This window comes from Dendrobates tinctorius, unplaced genomic scaffold, assembly GCF_039654945.1.
Source record: "Dendrobates tinctorius isolate UK_male_01 unplaced genomic scaffold, ASM3965494v1 ptg000138l, whole genome shotgun sequence".
Taxonomy (NCBI): Eukaryota; Metazoa; Chordata; class Amphibia; order Anura; family Dendrobatidae; genus Dendrobates; species Dendrobates tinctorius.
In genome coordinates this window covers 8,229,299-8,247,751 of record NW_027361806.1, presented here as the reverse complement: position 1 = coordinate 8,247,751, position 18,453 = coordinate 8,229,299, and the positions used below count along the sequence as shown (strand labels likewise).

Genomic DNA, 18,453 nt, shown 5'->3' with positions numbered 1-18,453 from the left:
ACTGATGAACCTTGACGGTAAAATCTCTGACACACGGACCAAACACAGATGAAAGTTGGAAACAAATCACGGATGACAGTCAGACTGTTTATACAGACGTCTGAATGAGGCTGAATAGTGATATTTTTCTAAACCAGTAAAAGATGGGAGGTGAAATAAATTCATTAAAAGGCACCGTGATATCACTGATGTTTTGCATTTTCACCTGTTTGACAGTTATAATAATGAAATCTACGACTGATATGAACAGATGTAATAGACTTGCAACAAGTTTTGTGCCATCTCCTCTTCCTGTAGTTACATGTTCATTATCTGCTGTGTCAGTCATGTCTAGGAGTATAGACCGCAGCAGAGCAGACTAGAAGCTACAACACAGGATGATGAGAGTATTCCCACTGCCATTACTGGAGCTCTCATCCTTCTCTCCTTTCATCTCTCTACAGGTGCCGAGATTTTTAAAGACCTTTTTTTCCTTCTATAAAAACCTATGGAGCATAGAATTCATGTAAGTATTTATTATATTTATTATATACAGTATAAGTGTGAAGAATTTGTTACAATTTTGCCCACAATTCAACAAAATGGACTCACAAAATTTGATAAATTAATGGAAATTCAAAGATGCTTCTTTTTTGTTTTTTTTTCTTTCGCTTTTTCAGAATAAAATGTCACACAAGCTAAAATGAGTCTTAAAATGTTGCACATTAGTGTCCAAGTGTTCAAAATTATTTAACAGATTTTGTAGGGTACAATTTCGCAAAAAAATGTGACGTTTTGAAAAGTAAAAAATGATGACTAAGGATAAAACATCTAGACCAAAACCACCTCCATAATGCTGAAAGAAAAACACAAACACAACCAAGAAAAACAAAAAAGGTGCAAATGACATCATGAATATAGTGAAAATAAAGAGAGTCACTCATAGAACAATTTTTAATATTAGAACAAAGGTGTAAAAGCCACGTGCATCGGCCCATAAGACAGATTACTGGTGGTTAATATTAAAATGTAGTGACCCCCATAATGAATAATGTAGGTGTCCTTTGTCCCCTTTTCTTTATCGACAGCACAACATGCAGAATTTATAATGACCTGTGGGTTGAGCGTGTGCTGCGGCTTCATATATCTGCAGACTATAAGGCTATGTGCACACGATGCGTTTTTGATGCGTTTTCACAGCGTTTTTTTACGCTTGTAAATGGTCCAAAAACAGCAATGGAATATTTATGCAAGGTAATGCAATGACAATCCTTAAGTGTTGTGCACATGATCCGTAAATTTCCGTCCGTATTTGCAGTGTTTTATTTTCTACAGCATGTCAATTCTTTTTGCATTTCTGCAGCGTTTTTGACTCATTGACTTCAATTGAGTCAATCAAATCTGCAGCAAAAACGCAGGTGTAAAAAGGTTTGTGTATTTTCTGCAGATTTGTTGCCAAAAACGCTGCAGAATTGTCAAAGGAAATGATGTCAGAAGGAGGAAGAGTGTGTGGGCTGAAAATATGTGCGTCTGTCTGCGTGTGTCTCCTGGTGTGTATGTGTCTGTCTGCGGGTGTCTCCTGGTGTGTGTGTGTGTGTGTGTGTGTGTGTCTGTCTGTCTGCGGGTCTCTGCACCCATGAGACCAACAGCCCATAGTGATTGTACTTAGATGTTGTCTGGTGAGACTACTACTCCCATCCGGCATTGTCTGCTGTCACATATACAGAGACAGCATGAGCAGATGATGGGAGAATAGTTTCATCATCTGCCACTTCTGTTCAGTTGTAAAAAAATCAAAACATTTACATAATTACATACATATTCACATACAAAATACATACTCGAAAATACCTAATCCCTGACGCCCATGTCTCCTGCAAGCAATCAAAAGTAATAAACCATCATATACTCCCTGTGCCCCTTAGTCCATTTTATACAGTGTCCCACGGAGATGTCACCTGGCTGCTGGCGATACACTGACAGAAGGTAATTGCTTATGCAGTGTATCACTGAGCCGCCATGAGAGAGTTCACGGGAGTTCATCAGCGGATCAGCTCCGGTGCTCTCACTTATGCACCGCTGTGTGAGAAAGTTCTCACACAGAGGTAGTGCTGTGAGAGCACCGGAGCTGATCAGCTGATGAACTCTGATGAACTCTCAAACACGGCGGCTCAGTGATACACTGCGAAAGCGATTACCTCCTGTCAGTGTATCACCGGCGGCCCGGTGACATCTCCATGGGACACTCGGTATTAAATGGACTACGTCGGACAGGATAATATTATATGTTGGTTTATTATTTTTTGATTGTTTGCAGGAGATGAGGGCATCGGGGATTAGGCGTTCAGTAAGTATGGTAAATTAAGATTCAATAAAAGAGTCTGTGTAATTATTTCAAATAAAGGACTTTATTGTGGGTGTCTGTTTTTATACAATATCACTATGGATAGGTGTCTTATAGACACCTATCCATAGTGATATGTAATGGATAGGTGTAATGGATAGGTGTCTTATAGACGCCTCTCCAATACTAACCTGTGGGCTTGATGTCACCCAACAATACAAAGGTGACATCAACCCCACAAATATGAACCCCACTTGCCACTGCTACAGGGCAAGAGGGAAGAGCGAGGATAAGTGCCAGAATTGGTGCATCTGTAAGATGCGCCTTTTCTGGGGCAGCTGAGAGCTGATGTTTTTAGTCTGGGAGGGGCCAATATCCATGGCCCCTTCCCAGGCTATTAATATCAGCCCACAGCTGTTTGCCTAGCCTTTGTTGGTTCCATTTTATATGGGGACCCCATGTCAATTTTTTTTCTGGGGTTCCCCTGTAAACTAGCGAGTAAAGGCTAAGCAAACAGCTGTGAGCTGATAATAATAGCCTGGGAACCTTTATTTTTTATGAGTTCCTTCCCAGAATATTAACATCAGCCCTCAGCCGTCGGCTTTTCCTCTGCGGGTTATGAAAATCCGCACAATTTTTTTTATTTTATCTTTTTTAAATAAACAGATATTGCATTTCACACAGATATCTGACAGTTGCTGTTTTGTTACAGCATATGTAGGTTAATTATGTTAATGCTCCTACATAGGCTGGTCACTGTGTGTGTGTATGTGTGTGTGTATATGTGTGTGGGTTTGTGTCTTTAACTCTTTATGTACCATGTTAGTAATTAGGGTATCTGGCTGACACCTGTTCATATATATATATACTAGCTGAAGAGCCCGGCGCTGCCCGGGCATAGTAACTAACTGTGGTTAGTTATAGCAAATTATAATTATCCTCCATCCCATAGTCCCGTTCCCATATACCCATCATACATATCCACGATCCCATAGGCCCGTGCCCATATACCCATCATACATATCCTCCATCCCATAGTCGAGTGCCCATATACCCATCACACATCCTCCATCCCATAGTCCCATGCCAATATACCCATCACACATCCTTCATCTCATAGTCCCATGCCCATATACCCATCATACATACTCTCCATCCCATAGTCCCATGCCCATATACCCATCATACATACTCTCCATCCCATAGTCCCATGCCAATATACCCATCATGCATATTTGCCATCCCATAGTCGAGTGCCCATATACCCATCACACATCCTTCATCTCATAGTCCCATGCCCATATACCCATCATACATATCCTCCATCCCATAGTCCCGTGCCCATATACCCATCATACATATCCGCCATCCCATAGTCCTGTGTCCATATACCCGTCATACATATCCTCCATCCCATAGTCCAGTGCCCATATACCCATGACATATCCTCCATCCCATAGTCCCGTGCCCATATACCCGTCATACATATCCTCCATCCCATCGTCCAGTGCCCATATACCCATCACACATCCTCCATCCCATAGTCCCATGCCAATATACCCATCATACATCCTTCATCTCATAGTCCCATGCCCATATACCCATCATACATACTCTCCATCCCATAGTCCCATGCCCATATACCCATCATGCATATTCGCCATCCCATAGTCCTGTGCCCATATACCCGTCATACATATCCTCCATCCCATAGTCCAGTGCCCATATACCCATGACATATCCTCCATCCCATAGTCCCGTGCCCATATACCCGTCATACATATCCTCCATCCCATCGTCCAGTGCCCATATACCCATCACACATCCTCCATCCCATAGTCAACCATTATGACATCATAATGAGCGGCGGGGCTTGCAACCTATGATGACATCAGTGTCGCTATGGCAACCATTATGACATCATAATGAGGGGCTGGGCTTGATACACACACTTTTTCCCCATTATGTAGATAGGGGCAAAATTGTTTGGTGAATTGGGTGAATTGGGTGAATTCCCACGCAGCAATGGCATAAAGTGAGACTAGGGACTTTTTTTTTTAAGTGGCGGAGGAATACAGTGCGGAAGGATACCTACCTTCCGTCATTGGATCCCTGCAGCCCGTAGAGAACGGCAGCATCATCTGATGCTGCCGTTCTCTACCCAAGATCGTCGTGGGACACACTCGTGGACTGCTTCGGATCGTGGGTGAGTATTTTTGTGGTTTGTTATGTTAATATTTATTCCGGAAAAGACAATGGCTTCGGGGAACAATGTGACAAGTATTGGTAAGTATGTTACTCTATGTTATATGTACTGTATGTCTATGTATGTATTGTATGAATGTATTGTATGTATGTAGTATATATGTGGTATGTATGTAGCATGTAGTATGTATGTAGTATGTATGTAGCATGCATGTAGCATGCAGTATGTATGTAGCATGCATGTAGTATATATGTAGTATGTATGTAGCATGCATGTAGTATATATGTAGTATGTATGTAGCATGTAGTATGTATGTAGTATGTATGTATGTAGCATGTATGTAGTATGTATGTGGTATGTATGTAGCATGTAGTATGTATGTAGCATGCATGTAGTATGTATGTAGCATGTAGTATGTATGTAGTATGTATGTAGTATGTATGTGGTATGTATGTAGCATGTAGTATGTATGTAGCATGCATGTAGTATGTATGTAGCATGTAGTATGTATGTAGTATGTATGTAGTATGTATGTGGTATGTATCATGCATGTAGCATGCATGTAGTATGTATGTAGCATGCATGTAGTATGTATGTAGTATGTATGTAGTATGTATGTAGTATATATGTAGTATGTATGTAGCATGTAGCATGCATGTAGTATGTATGTGGTATGTATGTAGCATGTAGCATGCATGTAGTATATATGTAGTATGTATGTAGCATGTAGTATGTATGTGGTATGTATGTAGCATGTAGTATGTATGTGGTATGTATGTAGCATGTAGTATGTATGTAGCATGCATGTAGTATGCATGTAGTATGTATGTAGTATGTATGTAGCATGCATGTAGTATGTATGTAGTATGTATGTAGCATGCATGTAGTATGTATGTAGTATGTATGTAGTATGTATGTAGCATGCAGTATGTATGTAGCATGTATGTAGCATGTATGTAGTATGTATGTAGTATATATGTAGTATGTATGTAGCATGTAGTATGTATGTAGCATGTAGTATGTATGTAGCATGCAGTATGTATGTAGCATGCATGTAGTATATATGTAGTATGTATGTAGCATGTAGTATGTATGTAGCATGCATGTAGTATATATGTAGTATGTATGTAGCATGTAGTATGTATGTAGCATGCATGTAGTATATATGTAGTATGTATGTAGCATGTAGTATGTATGTAGCATGCATGTAGCATGCATGTAGCATGCATGTAGTATTTTATTTTTATTTTTTTTTTTAACATTTAACACATTAGCCGGATGATGGGACTACTACTGTCCCATCATTGGCTAATGTGTCAATCACTGTCATGGTAGCAGGCATCGCCCGATGGGACTTGTTGTCCCATCGGACGATGCTTGCACAGACCCCCGGACATTAGCACAGCCCCCCGGCAGGCCGGCACAGCCCCCCGGCAGGCCGGTACAGACCCCCACAGGGTGCACAGACCACCGGCAGGCCGGCACAGCCCCCCGGCAGGCCGGTACAGACCCCGGGCAGTCCACACAGCCCCCCGGCAGGCCTGCAGAGACCCCCGGAAGGCCCGAAATGACGGCGCATCATGATGCGCACACACCGCGCATCATGATGACGTCAGGCTGTCAATCATTTTGAACTTCCGATTCCGATGCCGAATTCCGATATTGAAAAAATATCGGAAGTCGGTATCGGAATTCCGATACAGCAAGTATCGGCCAATACCCGATACTTGCGGTATCGGAATGCTCAACACTAGTTAACTACCTTACATAGTTTTGTATCATCTGCAAATACTGATATTTTACTGTGTAAGCCATCCACTAGATCATTAATACATATTTTAAATAGTAGGGGGCCCAATACAGAACCCTGTGGTTCCCCACTAGTAACCCTGGCCCAATCTGAGTATGCCCCATTAATAACCACTCTTTGTTTTCTATCACTAAGCCAGCTACCTACCCATCTACACACATTTTCCCCTAGCCCAAGCTTTCTCCTCTTACTTACCAATCTTTTTATGTGGGACAGTGTCAAATGCTTTAGAGAAGTCGAGATAAATGACATCCAATGATTCTCCTTGGTCCATTTGAGAGCTTACATCCTCATAGAAGCTGATCAGGTTAGTCTGACAGGAACGATCCTTCATAATCCATGTTGATATGGAGTTAAACATTTATTAACATTGAGATATTCCATAATGGTATCCCTTAGAAACCCTTCAAAAATTTTACCCACAACAGATGTTAAGCTTACCGGCCTATAGTTTCCAGGTTCCCTTTTACACCCCATTTGGAATATTGGTACCACATTTGCTTGCCGCCAATCAAAAGGAACAGACCCTGTTTCTATAGAGTCTTTAAATATAAGGAATAGAGGCCTGTCTATCACATTACTTAACTCCCTTAATACCCGAGGGTGAATGCCATCAGGGCCTGGTGATTTGTCAATTTTAATCTTACTAAGGCGGTTCTGCACTTCTTCCTGGGTTAGGCAGGTAATACTTAATGGGGAGTTTACATTATCACTCTGCATTTCCCCTGGCAAATCCTTTTCCTGTGTGAACACTGTTGAGAAAAGAGTATTTAAAACATTTGCTTTTCCCACATCGCTCTCTATGATTTCTCCCTCATTGTTCTTTAAAGGGCCGACACCATCAATTTTAATCATTTTACTGTTTATATAATTAAAGAATAGTTTGGGGTTTGTTTTACTTTCCTTAGCAATGAGTCTCTCAGTTTCCACTTTTGCTAAATGTATTTGGTTTTTTACACATTTTATTTTTTTTTCTATAACTTTTTAATGCTTCTTCATTGCCTTCTTGTTTTAGCTTCTTAAAAACCTTGTTCTTGTTATTTATTGCCCTTTTTACATCCTTATTTAGCCACATTGGTGTTCTCCTGTTCCTAGCCCTTTTATTTCTGTACGGTATGGCTAGCTCGCATAGGATATAATGCAGCCCCCCACAGAATATAATGCAGCCCCCTCATTTGGTATGATGCAGTCCTCAGACAGAATATAATGCATACCTCCCCCCACAAAATACAATGTAGCCCCCCCATAGGGTATAATGCAACCCCTCTCATATGGAATAATGCAGCACCCTTCATAAAGTATAATGCAGTCCCCCCCCCCACACAATATAATAAAGCCCCACATGGAATATATTGTAGCCCCCCCACAGAATATAATCCAGCCCCGCAGTCCTACAGTCTTATGGCCACCAGGACTCACTGATTTATATATATATATATACACTCACTGGCCACTTTATTAGGTACACCTGTCCAACTGTGTGTTAAGACTTAATTTCTAATCAGCCAATCACATGGCGGCAACTCAGTGCATTTAGGCATGTAGACATGGTCAAGACAATCTCCTGCAGTTCAAACCGAGCATCAGTATGGGGAAGAAAGGTGATTTGAGTGCCTTTGAACGTGGCATGATTGTTGGTGCCAGAAGGGCTGGTCTGAGAATTTCAGAAACTGCTGATCTACTGGGATTTTCACGCACAACCATCTCTAGGGTTTACAGAGAATGGTCCGAAAAAGAAAAAAAATCCAGTGAGCGGCAGTTCTGTGGCCGGAAATGCCATGTTGATGCCAGAGGTCAGAGGAGAATGGGCAGACTGGTTCGAGCTGATAGAAAGGCAACAGTGACTCAAATTGCCACCCGTTACAACCAAGGTAGGCAGAAGAGCATCTCTGAACGCACAGTGCGTCGAACTTTGAGGCAGATGGGCTACAGCAGCAGAAGACCACACTGGGTACCACTCCTCTCAGCTAAGAACAGGAAACTGAGGCTACAATTTGCACAAGCTCATCGAAATTGGACAGTAGAAGATTGGAAAAACGTTGCCTGGTCTGATGAGTCTCGATTTCTGCTGCGACATTCGGATGGTAGGGTCAGAATTTGGCGTAAACAACATGAAAGCATGGATCCATCCTGCCTTGTATCAACGGTTCAGGCTGGTGGTGGTGGTGTCATGGTGTGGGGAATTTTTTCTGGGCACTCTTTGGGCCCCTTGGTACCAATTGAGCATCGTTGCAACGCCACAGCCTACCTGAGTATTGTTGCTGACCCTGTCCATCCCTTTATGACCACAATGTACCCAACATCTGATGGCTACTTTCAGCAGGATAATGCGCCATGTCATAAAGCTCGAATCATCTCAGATTGGTTTCTTGAACATGACAATGAGTTTACTGTACTCAAATGGCCTCCTCAGTCACCAGATCTCAATCCAATAGAGCATCTTTGGGATGTGGTGGAACGGGAGATTCGCATCAGGGATGTGCAGCCGACAAATCTGCGCCAACTGTGTGATGCCATCATGTCAATATGGTCCAAAATCTCTGAGGAATGCTTCCAGCACCTTGTTGAATCTCTGCCACGAAGAATTGAGGCAGTTCTGAAGGCAAAAGGGGGTCCAACCCCTTACTAGCATGGTGTACCTAATAAAGTGGCCAGTGAGTGTGTATATATATATATATATATATATATATATATATATATACATATATATACATATATATATATTTGATATATAACAAACACAATACTCACCTCTCCTCCTCGTTCCCACGCTGATTCCTGCTCTGCTCCAGTATCAGCAGCTGCACTGTCGTCTGCCCAACACGCAGCAGGTACGCAATGAAGTGACGTCATCGCACACCTGCTGTGTAAGAGACAGAGGGGAATGATGGGAGAGGGAGCGTCATCTGACGTTCACTCCTGCATTATTGCTTTCCACTGTATCGGCATCTATGATGCCAATATAGTTGAATGCGGCGCACATTGGGATGCAGCGCTGGAGAGGGACCTCCTGACTTATGGGCCCCATAGCGGCCGTGTGAGCTGCGGGCCCTGATAGCAGTCAGCTGCGGCTAACACTGCCCGCTATTAAAGTGCAATGAATATTCACCCCTCTCCACACCCATGTGGGTGTTGGGAAGAGTGAATATTCATTTCTCTTTAGCAGCAGGGACAGGCTTTAGCCGCAGCAGCCGGCTTCTGCCTCTTGTAATCCGCTGCTGCTCCGCTGGCACCAGGTGGGCCCCCCTGACTCACGGGCCCCATAGCAGCTGCATGGTGTGCCGCTATTAGCAACATGCCACTGGTTGAGGGCCCCTGGAGCAGCAGGTGCCCTAGGTAGCTGCCGGCCCTATATGCCAGCAGGTGTTAGTGCCTGGGCCCACTGGACAATCCTCTAGTTCTCCGGTGGCTCAGTCCAACCCTGAATTGAATCATGCAGTAATTCCATGTAGAAGAAAGTAAGGCTATGTTCCCACAATGAGCTTTTGGTGTGTTTTTGATGCTGCATATTTTTCCTGCATCAAAATTACAGCATCTTACAGTTTCAGAAAAGTGGATGGGATTTATAGAAATCTCATTCCCACTGTGATTTTTTGTACTCAGAGTAAACTGACCTGCGGTGTGCGTTTTTCACATCGACAGAAAGTCAATTTCTATTGCGGGTATGCCAAGTTTTCTGTGCGAATTTTCCCCATGGACTTGCATTAGACTAGTAAAATCTGCAGGCAAAAAATGCACGTACATTTTAACGTGTTTCCGCTGCAGAAACACATAAAAAAAACCCATGTAATCCACACCTTTGTATATCAATAAAGTTTTGTCAAAGCCAAATACCAGGAAGCATCAAAAACAGCTTTCCTTAAAGCATCACACTCCAAAAAGAGACAAAAAACGCAGCGTCAAAAAATTTGTTAAAAATGCAATGAAAGTCCACAAGTAACCGAATTTAAATAATAGGTGCAGAAATGGTTCAGAAATTCTGCAGCGTCAAAAACTCACTAAAAGCTCATCGTGGGAATGCAGTCTAAGGCCACATTCACGCGTTCAATATTTGGTCAGTACATTGCATCAATATTTGTAAGCCAAAATCAGGAGTGGATGAAAAATACAGAAGTGATGGCCACCAAAAAGGACAAGTATGGCTGCAACTTCTTGTCCTCAGGTAAAACAGACTGCAGCTCTGCAATAGGAATAGTCGCAGGAAAATGTCTAGTTCATGGAAGGTTGATGGGTGTGAGGATGACTGGTGGAGGCGGGATGCAAAGAAACAAAGTTAAGGCCCCGTTACACATAACGATGTCCCAGCGATCCCACCAACGATCCGGCATGGATGGGATCACTGGGACATCGTTAGACAGCCACTCCAGCGATCAGGACCAGTGAGCAAGCTGGTTTCCTTTTCCAATGTAAACATTGGGTATCTAAGAGCCGCGCTGCTCTTGGATACCCGCTGTTTACCTTGGAAACCAGCGTGCACGCTGGTATCTAAGGTAAACAGCGGGTTTCTAAGATCCGCGTGGCTCTTAGATACCCGATGTTTATATTGGAAACCAGCGTCCAGCGTCGCTGATCGCTGGTCTGTCGCTGCCACACGCAGCGATGCGTGCTGGCCAGCGGGAGACCAGCGATCAAAAAACGGCCCAGGACGATAGTGCATGATCAGTGATACCCGGCGCGGGGGGGGGGGTCGGTCGCTGATCCCCGTCACACACAGCGATCTCGGTGGTGAGATCGCTGTGGCTTCACAAAATGAGCGATCTCAGTAGTGAGATCGCGGTGTGTGACGGGGCCTTTAGTCCTAAATAAGTTACATAGAATATGTAGGCTTTGGTGTAGGAGAACCTTTCTCATGGAATAATTCTCCTCTACATCCCCCATTCTACTGTCACATACAATACACTGGATGCTCCACACTTTTAACCTGACTCTTCCGGATCCTTTCTGCAGGAACGGTTCCTTAGTGACCTTCATGGATGTAGAATTTGAAAATGAGACAGTAACCCCGACCCACAGACAGATGGTGGATAAAGTCGCTGCAGAACTGAAAAAGACGACCCCACCGAACACCATGGGTGATTTACTGATTGATCCTCAGAGTATTCAGTCTAGAGGTAAGTCTACGCTGGGATTATTCAGAACTATGTCACAGTCACAACTTAACTCCAAAAGCAAAAACAGACCCCACACCAGACCCCCAATAAATACCAACCAGGCTCTTTTTATGATATTCGATTTTCGAGCAGGCAATTTTTGGACGATTTAGGTGAGGTGGAGGTTCTGGCCTCACTGACTTCAGCCTCTACAGAAAACTTCCTGTATGTAATTGTATATAGAATCTCAGGAAGACTGAGAGCAGCTTTTCCAGTGTATCCCTAGAATTAATTTTTGTCTCGAGTTGCAAACCCTAATATACAGATATGTGCCCTCACTTAGAGTATGTTCACATGTAGCTTTGACACTTTTTTCTGCATGAAAGATTCAGGCAATGGTCAGAAAACTGCAGTGGAAATTACTCAGTTCTGATGCTAAGACATTTTGATCTTAAGGCTGGAGTCACACACAACCAATAAAACATTGGTCCCATTTTAACGGTACGAAATCGCACAAAGAATTCTTGGCCAGATATCCGTCTGTCATCCCATTTTCCGGCGAGGCACCGATTTTATTCGCATCTAAGCATCAAATTGACATCCAATGCCAATGCCTGATGCTCTATTCTTTTGACTTGGAGAAGTCGTGCGATTTAATCGCAAGTCACACGTGTGGTGCGTTTTTCATGCGTTTTTTTATCGCATCCATAGACTTGCATTGAGGAATCCGATCCGAAAATCGGTGACAATCGCAGCATGCTGTGATTGTCTCGGTCCGACGATCGGATGCGATAAAAAATCGCATGATGTGAGCTGTCCCATAGAATAAAATGGGTTAGAATGCAATGCGATTTTTATTGCATTGTATTCGACCGTTTTTATCGCCAGTGTGACTCCAGCCTAATGGGGAAAATTGCAGTAAAAATGCTGAATGAATTGTTGTTATCTGATACTTTTTAAGGCTATGTGCCCACGTTGCGTTTTTGCAGCATTTTTTTCCTGAGCAGAAACGCATGCCCTTGAAATGAAAAACGCATGCGATTTTTGACACGCGTTTTTGACGCGATTGTCAAGCGTTTTTCCATGCGTTTTTGCCCATAGAATGGATGGTATGCGGAATCGCGGGCGATTCCGCAAAATTAATGAACATGCTGCGTTTTTTACCGCTAAGCGTTTCCGCACGTCAGTGTCTCTGGTACGTGTAGTGACAGTTTTCTCACGTACCAGAGACACTGGTATGCAAATGAATGGGTCTATGCACATGTCATCGTGTTTTCACGGACCATGTGTCCGTGTGCAAAACACGCAGACATGTCCATGTTTACCGGGACACACGGGCCGCAAAACATCCTACACACATGCACACGGAGAACAGTGCACACTGTCTACTACTGTAAGCTGCTGTTCCCAGGCGGCGGGTGCTGAAGCTGTCCTGCCAGTGAGCAGGGGAGATGGATGAAAGCCACATTCAGCACCTGCCGCTGGGGAACAGCGCTTACTGTAGCGCTACTTCCCTGGCCGTCCGTGTGGTACTGATGCTGCACACGGTTGCCAAACATGTGCCACAAAAATCACATTCACGAGACACGGACAGATATCTCTGGCACCATTTTTTTTCCGGTACCGGAAATATCAGGACGTGTGATACCGACCTAAGAGCGGTTCACCGTTCAAAATGCATCAGATTATGTTTTTATATGTGTATGTGTTTTTCTAATCTAATGGACCAACAGTAGCTTAACTCTTTTATATTTTCTATGGATGGATGTGCTGTATTTCTCTTCCATTGCCTATTACCACTGAAATCTGCCGGCTGAACACTGCACCTGCCGCTCAGCACTATTTCAGTGGATATGTTATTTGACCACGTTGGTGAGCTTCCGCTCCTATTACTTTTTGTTGTATCAAGCACACTATGCACTGTAAGTCAAGAGCTGGTTCACATGAAGGGTGTTACACATGGTCTGATGGTCTATGTGTTAAAGATCGCAGCATGCTCTCTTTTAATCCATATTCTGGATCAGACTCGCTCATTATAAGTCAATGGCTATTAAACAGATCACATATGAGTTACCATCCGTATATCGTGCATGTTTAATGGACACATTATAGTTATTCAGATAGGAAAGTGTATTTTGCATACACTCATATGGACCCAGCATTATACTGCTTGTTTATGGAGAAAACTATAGCTTTCATTTAGAACTACTTGGAAGTTGAATTTGCGCTGATAGTTTTCTGCAGACTCTGATCGCATTTATTTATTTTAAACCTATGCATTAGCTCATATTTTTCTTCATCTTCCTTTTGTGTCTGTGGCCTTTTTTGCCTTAATTGTATTAGAATTAGTTTCTAATACAAGAATTTAGTTCATGCATCCACACGTAACAGCTGATGAAGTTTATAGTGGACTAATATTTTGCTGTAAAAAGGTGACGTACCAGACACATTTACCACTTTTTATACATTGATTCTTGTTTTATTTACTTCAATAAAAATCAACTTGTCCACAAAGAATTGAAACTCCAGACCAGACTTTGTAGATACTCTCCTCGCCATGTTCCTGCAGCTTGCGTTTCTCATCACTCCTGGGTGCTGCTACAGACAAGGTGCTAACACAGAGTTTATCTGCAGTGGCGCCCAGGACTGTATAAACACAGAGAGGTGAAGATTAGCCATGGACACGGGGCACCCATGAGACTAGATGCCTTTTCCAGGTGTGGTGGAGATCTTTATTTTCTAAAGCTTCTGCATTTCACATTGGCCATAAAAATCTATATAGATAATACAAGTAAAAAAGACAGAAAATTTCAAATAAATAATATTCTTATTGGTGAAGAATTATATTTGCAGCCTTTGGATATGTGCAAACAGCATCTTTCAGACCAGGGTTCCCCAACTCTGGATATGTGCAAACAGCATCTTTCAGACCAGGGTTCCCCAACTCTGGATATGTGCAAACAGCATCTTTCAGACCAGGGTTCCCCAACTCCAGTCCTCAAGGCCCACCAACAGATCATGTTTTCAGGATTTCCTTAGGGTATGTGCACACGCTGCGGATTCTGCTGTGGATCCGCAGCGGATTTGGCCCTGCGGATCCGCAGCAGTTTCTTCTGCATTGTACAGTACCATGAAAATCAATGCAAAACAAAAAACGCTGTGCACATGCTGCAGATTTTTCCACACGGATTTGCTGCGGGTTCAAATTCGCAGCACGTCAATTCTTTGTGCGGAATCCACAGCGGTTTCACACCTTCTCCATTGTGGAGGTGTGAAACCGCAGGGCTAAACCGCAGGCTAATCCGCAGATAAACCGCAGGTCTTTTGACCTGCGGATTTACCTGCGGATTTTGCCAAATCCGCGCAGAAAAATCTGCAGATTAATCCGCAGCGTGTGCACTTAGTCTAAGTATTGCTCAGGTGATAATTGCTTGAGGACTGGAGTTGGGGAACCCTGTTTTAGATAACGGGTACCCGCTAAGTTTTGCAATAGGAAGATGCTTCAGGAAATGCAGGAGGTGTTTGGTGTTTTTACTGAAGCATCTTTTTGGTGTCTTTTGTATCTTTTTTTGTTGCACATTTAAGGTTTTAACTGCTTTGTGGCTTTTGAAGCTTAAGGCTACGTGCACACACTGCAGATTCGTCTGCGGATTCATATCTGCGGAACCGCAGGTAAAACCGCAGGTAAAATGACCTGTGGTTTTTCCTGCGGATTGGCCTGCGGTTTTGCCCTGTGGTTTGCCACCTGGACAATGGAATAGGTGGCAAACCGCAGCAGAATCCGCAGAAACAATTGACATGCTGCGGAAAAAAAAAAGCAACACAGCTTTTCCGCAGGTAAAAATCCGCAGCATGTGCACAGTAGAATGTTAATCCCATAGGATAACATGCTACTGTACACTGGCTGCAGAACTGCTGCAGTTCTGCTGCGGTCAAAACTGCAGCAGAAACGCAGCAAAAACCGCAGCATGTGCACATGGCCTAAGGAGGATGAAAGAAGTTCAAAAAGACTGAACATGTGCACAGTGTTTTGGCATTTGCAGTGCATATGACCTTTTTTTTTTTTTAGCAGTTTTGTGCACTTTTTTTTAATGCTAATAAAAACTATATGGATCACCCCCAGGGCTGTGGGGTTTACTTGGTACTGGGCCGGTGTCTTAAAGGGGATGTGTCGCGGTGGCAGCGACCCAGTCCGTGGCCCTGGGTGTCCATGTAAAATAAGAGGATTGATGCTGAATAAAGTTTATGTGTAGATAAGTTTGTGACACCACCAGTGGTATCTGGTCAGAAGGGGACCAGCGCTTCAGTGCAGATCCTCTGGGACAGATGGTGTGATGCACCAGAGGTGTAATAGCTCTCCACAGGCAGAGCTGTAGTCCTAGGACAGTTGTAGTAGATGTTGAGGTAGATGGTGTAGTGTGCACGCAAGGGATGTAGCAGTGCTGAAGGGCATATGCAAGAAGAAGGCAGAGACACAGCTGAATGCAGTTCCAAAGCTTTATTCACATGTCTGACTTACACAGGTGCCCCCTTCAGTGCCGTGTCCTCCAGGTGAGGGGCTCAGCCAACTCCCAGGCAGATGGAGCACTCCCTTCCATCACTCCCTTCCGTTTGTGCTTTTACTGAACATCTCCTTAATAGCGCTAATCTAAAGTGCTTGCAGTTATGAATTACACTCAAGTTCCTATTTCTTGCTGTTACTTAGAACTCCACTTGCATGACAGGTAGCTGTAGCCTACTTCAGGGACTCCTCGCAATCATGTCCCGGCTCACACACGTTGCTTCTGAGTCGCCGAGTCTTAGGTGGGAATAAAGTGGTGACAACTTCTATTCCTCCAGTTTCTGCTGTAGAACCATTAGCATTCAAACAGCCTTGGATACTGGCGCCCGGACTTTGGCGCATAAACTTAGGGAAAGGGCTCTGCTCTTGCTCCAGTCCTAGTTCTCCACCACATGTTCCGTCCTTTCCTTTCTATCCTTCTGAAGAACTAATCCTTTTGTTCCTCTTCTTCCCCAGCAGCTCCAACTCACAGGAGGCTGCTGCATAAATATCCTCTCTTTGCTTCCCCCTCTAGGGAACTGATCCTGACATCCTATCAGTTTTACTGCTCTCTAGTGCAAACTAAGCTCCATCCACCTCCCAGCACCCTTCATGAACCAAGCAGGGGTCATAGTGGGTGCCCTGCTGGTCTAAGGTTTTCGTGCCCTATAGTGGTGGCGAGTGGGTTAATCTAACAAAGGGTTAATGTCACCTTACAATCGAATGGTGACATTAACCCTTTGTTAGATTAACCCACTCGCCACCACTATAGGGCAATGGGAAGCCCACGCATTTTTTAACAACGAATTAACCCCTTAAAATAACCACTACAACTCCCAAATTTTGCACACAAACCCTCATCTAATTATTAGTCAGGGACATATAAAAAAACATGAAATGAAATGCGTTACTGAATGTAAACCATGTGTCATTTCATGTCGGGTTGGGGAATGATTTGATAGAAGCCGGCAATTTAATTAGCGGCTATTCTGCTATGAAGAACTCTGTGAAATATAAATATATATATGTTTGTCATAATGACATGTATGTGTATATATATATATATATATATGTGTATTCTATGTGTCTATATCTATTCTTTCTTTTTTTATTAAACCTGTCAGTGTGAGTTTACTGTATAGCGCACTGAATTGCCGGCTTTTCTAAAAGACACCGGGTGCGTATTTCTCGCAAGTCACATGTGTGGTCCGTGTGTAATGCGTATTTTTTGCGCACCCATAGACTTGCATTGGCGTATTACGGGTGTAGTATGCTGACAATCGCAGCATGCTGCGATTGGCACGGACCATAGAATACGCCCGAGAAATATACGGCTGTTGGGAGCAAACCCATAGAGAATCATTGGTCCGTGTGTAATGCGTGCTTTTAACGCCTCTCACTCGTCCGTATTCCTCGCCAGTGTGACCCCGGCCTAACACTGATAATCGGCAGATTAACAGCATATCTGCAGGTTAACAGCAGTATTTCTGGTGACGGGTTCCCTTTAAAGCCGAGGACCCATGAACCTGAATCCCCCTAAGACCGGAGTCGCAATAGAAAGAAATACAGATGAGTGCCATGCGAGAAAAAAATTGCATAGCACTCGGACCAATGTTAATCTATGGAGCAGTTCCCATCATCCGTTTTTTTCTCACCCGTATTATACATGCGAGGGAAATCGATACTGTAAAATCACACTGACTGGTTAAAATAAAATAGATAGAATACATGTATACACATAGTATAGGTATATATCTGTATATATAAAAGTGAATGTATGTATGTATGTGTGTATCACCAACCAATCACGAAGCATCTTGCATTTCACCAGAGCTGTTCAAAAGAAGCAGAGCGTTGATTGGTTGCTATTAACAACAGTTTTCCTTGCAACCAATCACTAAGCATCTCTCATTTCACCAGAGCTGGTTAAAAGAAGCTGAGCTGTGATTGGTTGCTATGAGCAAGTTTTCCCACTTGACAACACCTCAGCAGACACTGACCTGGTGGGAGAAATCTAGCATCCCTGGGAGCATAAGCTCCCGGCCATTGTCTGCCCCCAGAAAGGAGGAGTGAGTACATGACAGAAATGAATCCCCCCCCCCTCCCTGCCCATATCCCCATCACAAATCCTCCATCCCATAGGCACCTCTTCCCTCTTAAAAGGGATCAATGGTATGAAGTGAGGGCAAATCCATCCAGCGCTTTGGTTTTGACCCCAGGCCTCTCTTAAAGGGATCCCCGGTATGGAAGTTAGGACCATTCCACTCAGCTCTGTGGTTCTGACCCCAGGGTCTCTTAAAGGGATCATTGGTATAGAAGTTAGGGCAAATCCACTCTGCGCTTTGGTACTGACCCCAGGCCTTTCTTAAAGGGATCTCCGGTATGGAAGTCAGGGCAAATCCATCCAGAGCTTTGGTTCCGATCCCAGGCCTCTCTTAAAGGGATCCCTGGAATGGAAGTCAGGGCAATTGCCTTCAAATGCTT

The 18,453-nt window shown here is 43.6% G+C and overlaps 1 protein-coding gene across 1 annotated transcript in view; it reads left to right on the top strand.

Annotated features, from left to right (window-relative positions):
* LOC141048874 (uncharacterized) overlaps positions 1-18,453 on the top strand; it is a 184,053-nt gene that overhangs the window by 142,811 nt on the left and 22,789 nt on the right. The window contains exons 12-13 of the mRNA XM_073544963.1: positions 444-505; positions 11,287-11,450. Of these exons, the coding sequence (XP_073401064.1) occupies positions 444-505; positions 11,287-11,450 (226 nt within the window). The remainder of the gene's footprint in view (positions 1-443; positions 506-11,286; positions 11,451-18,453) is intronic.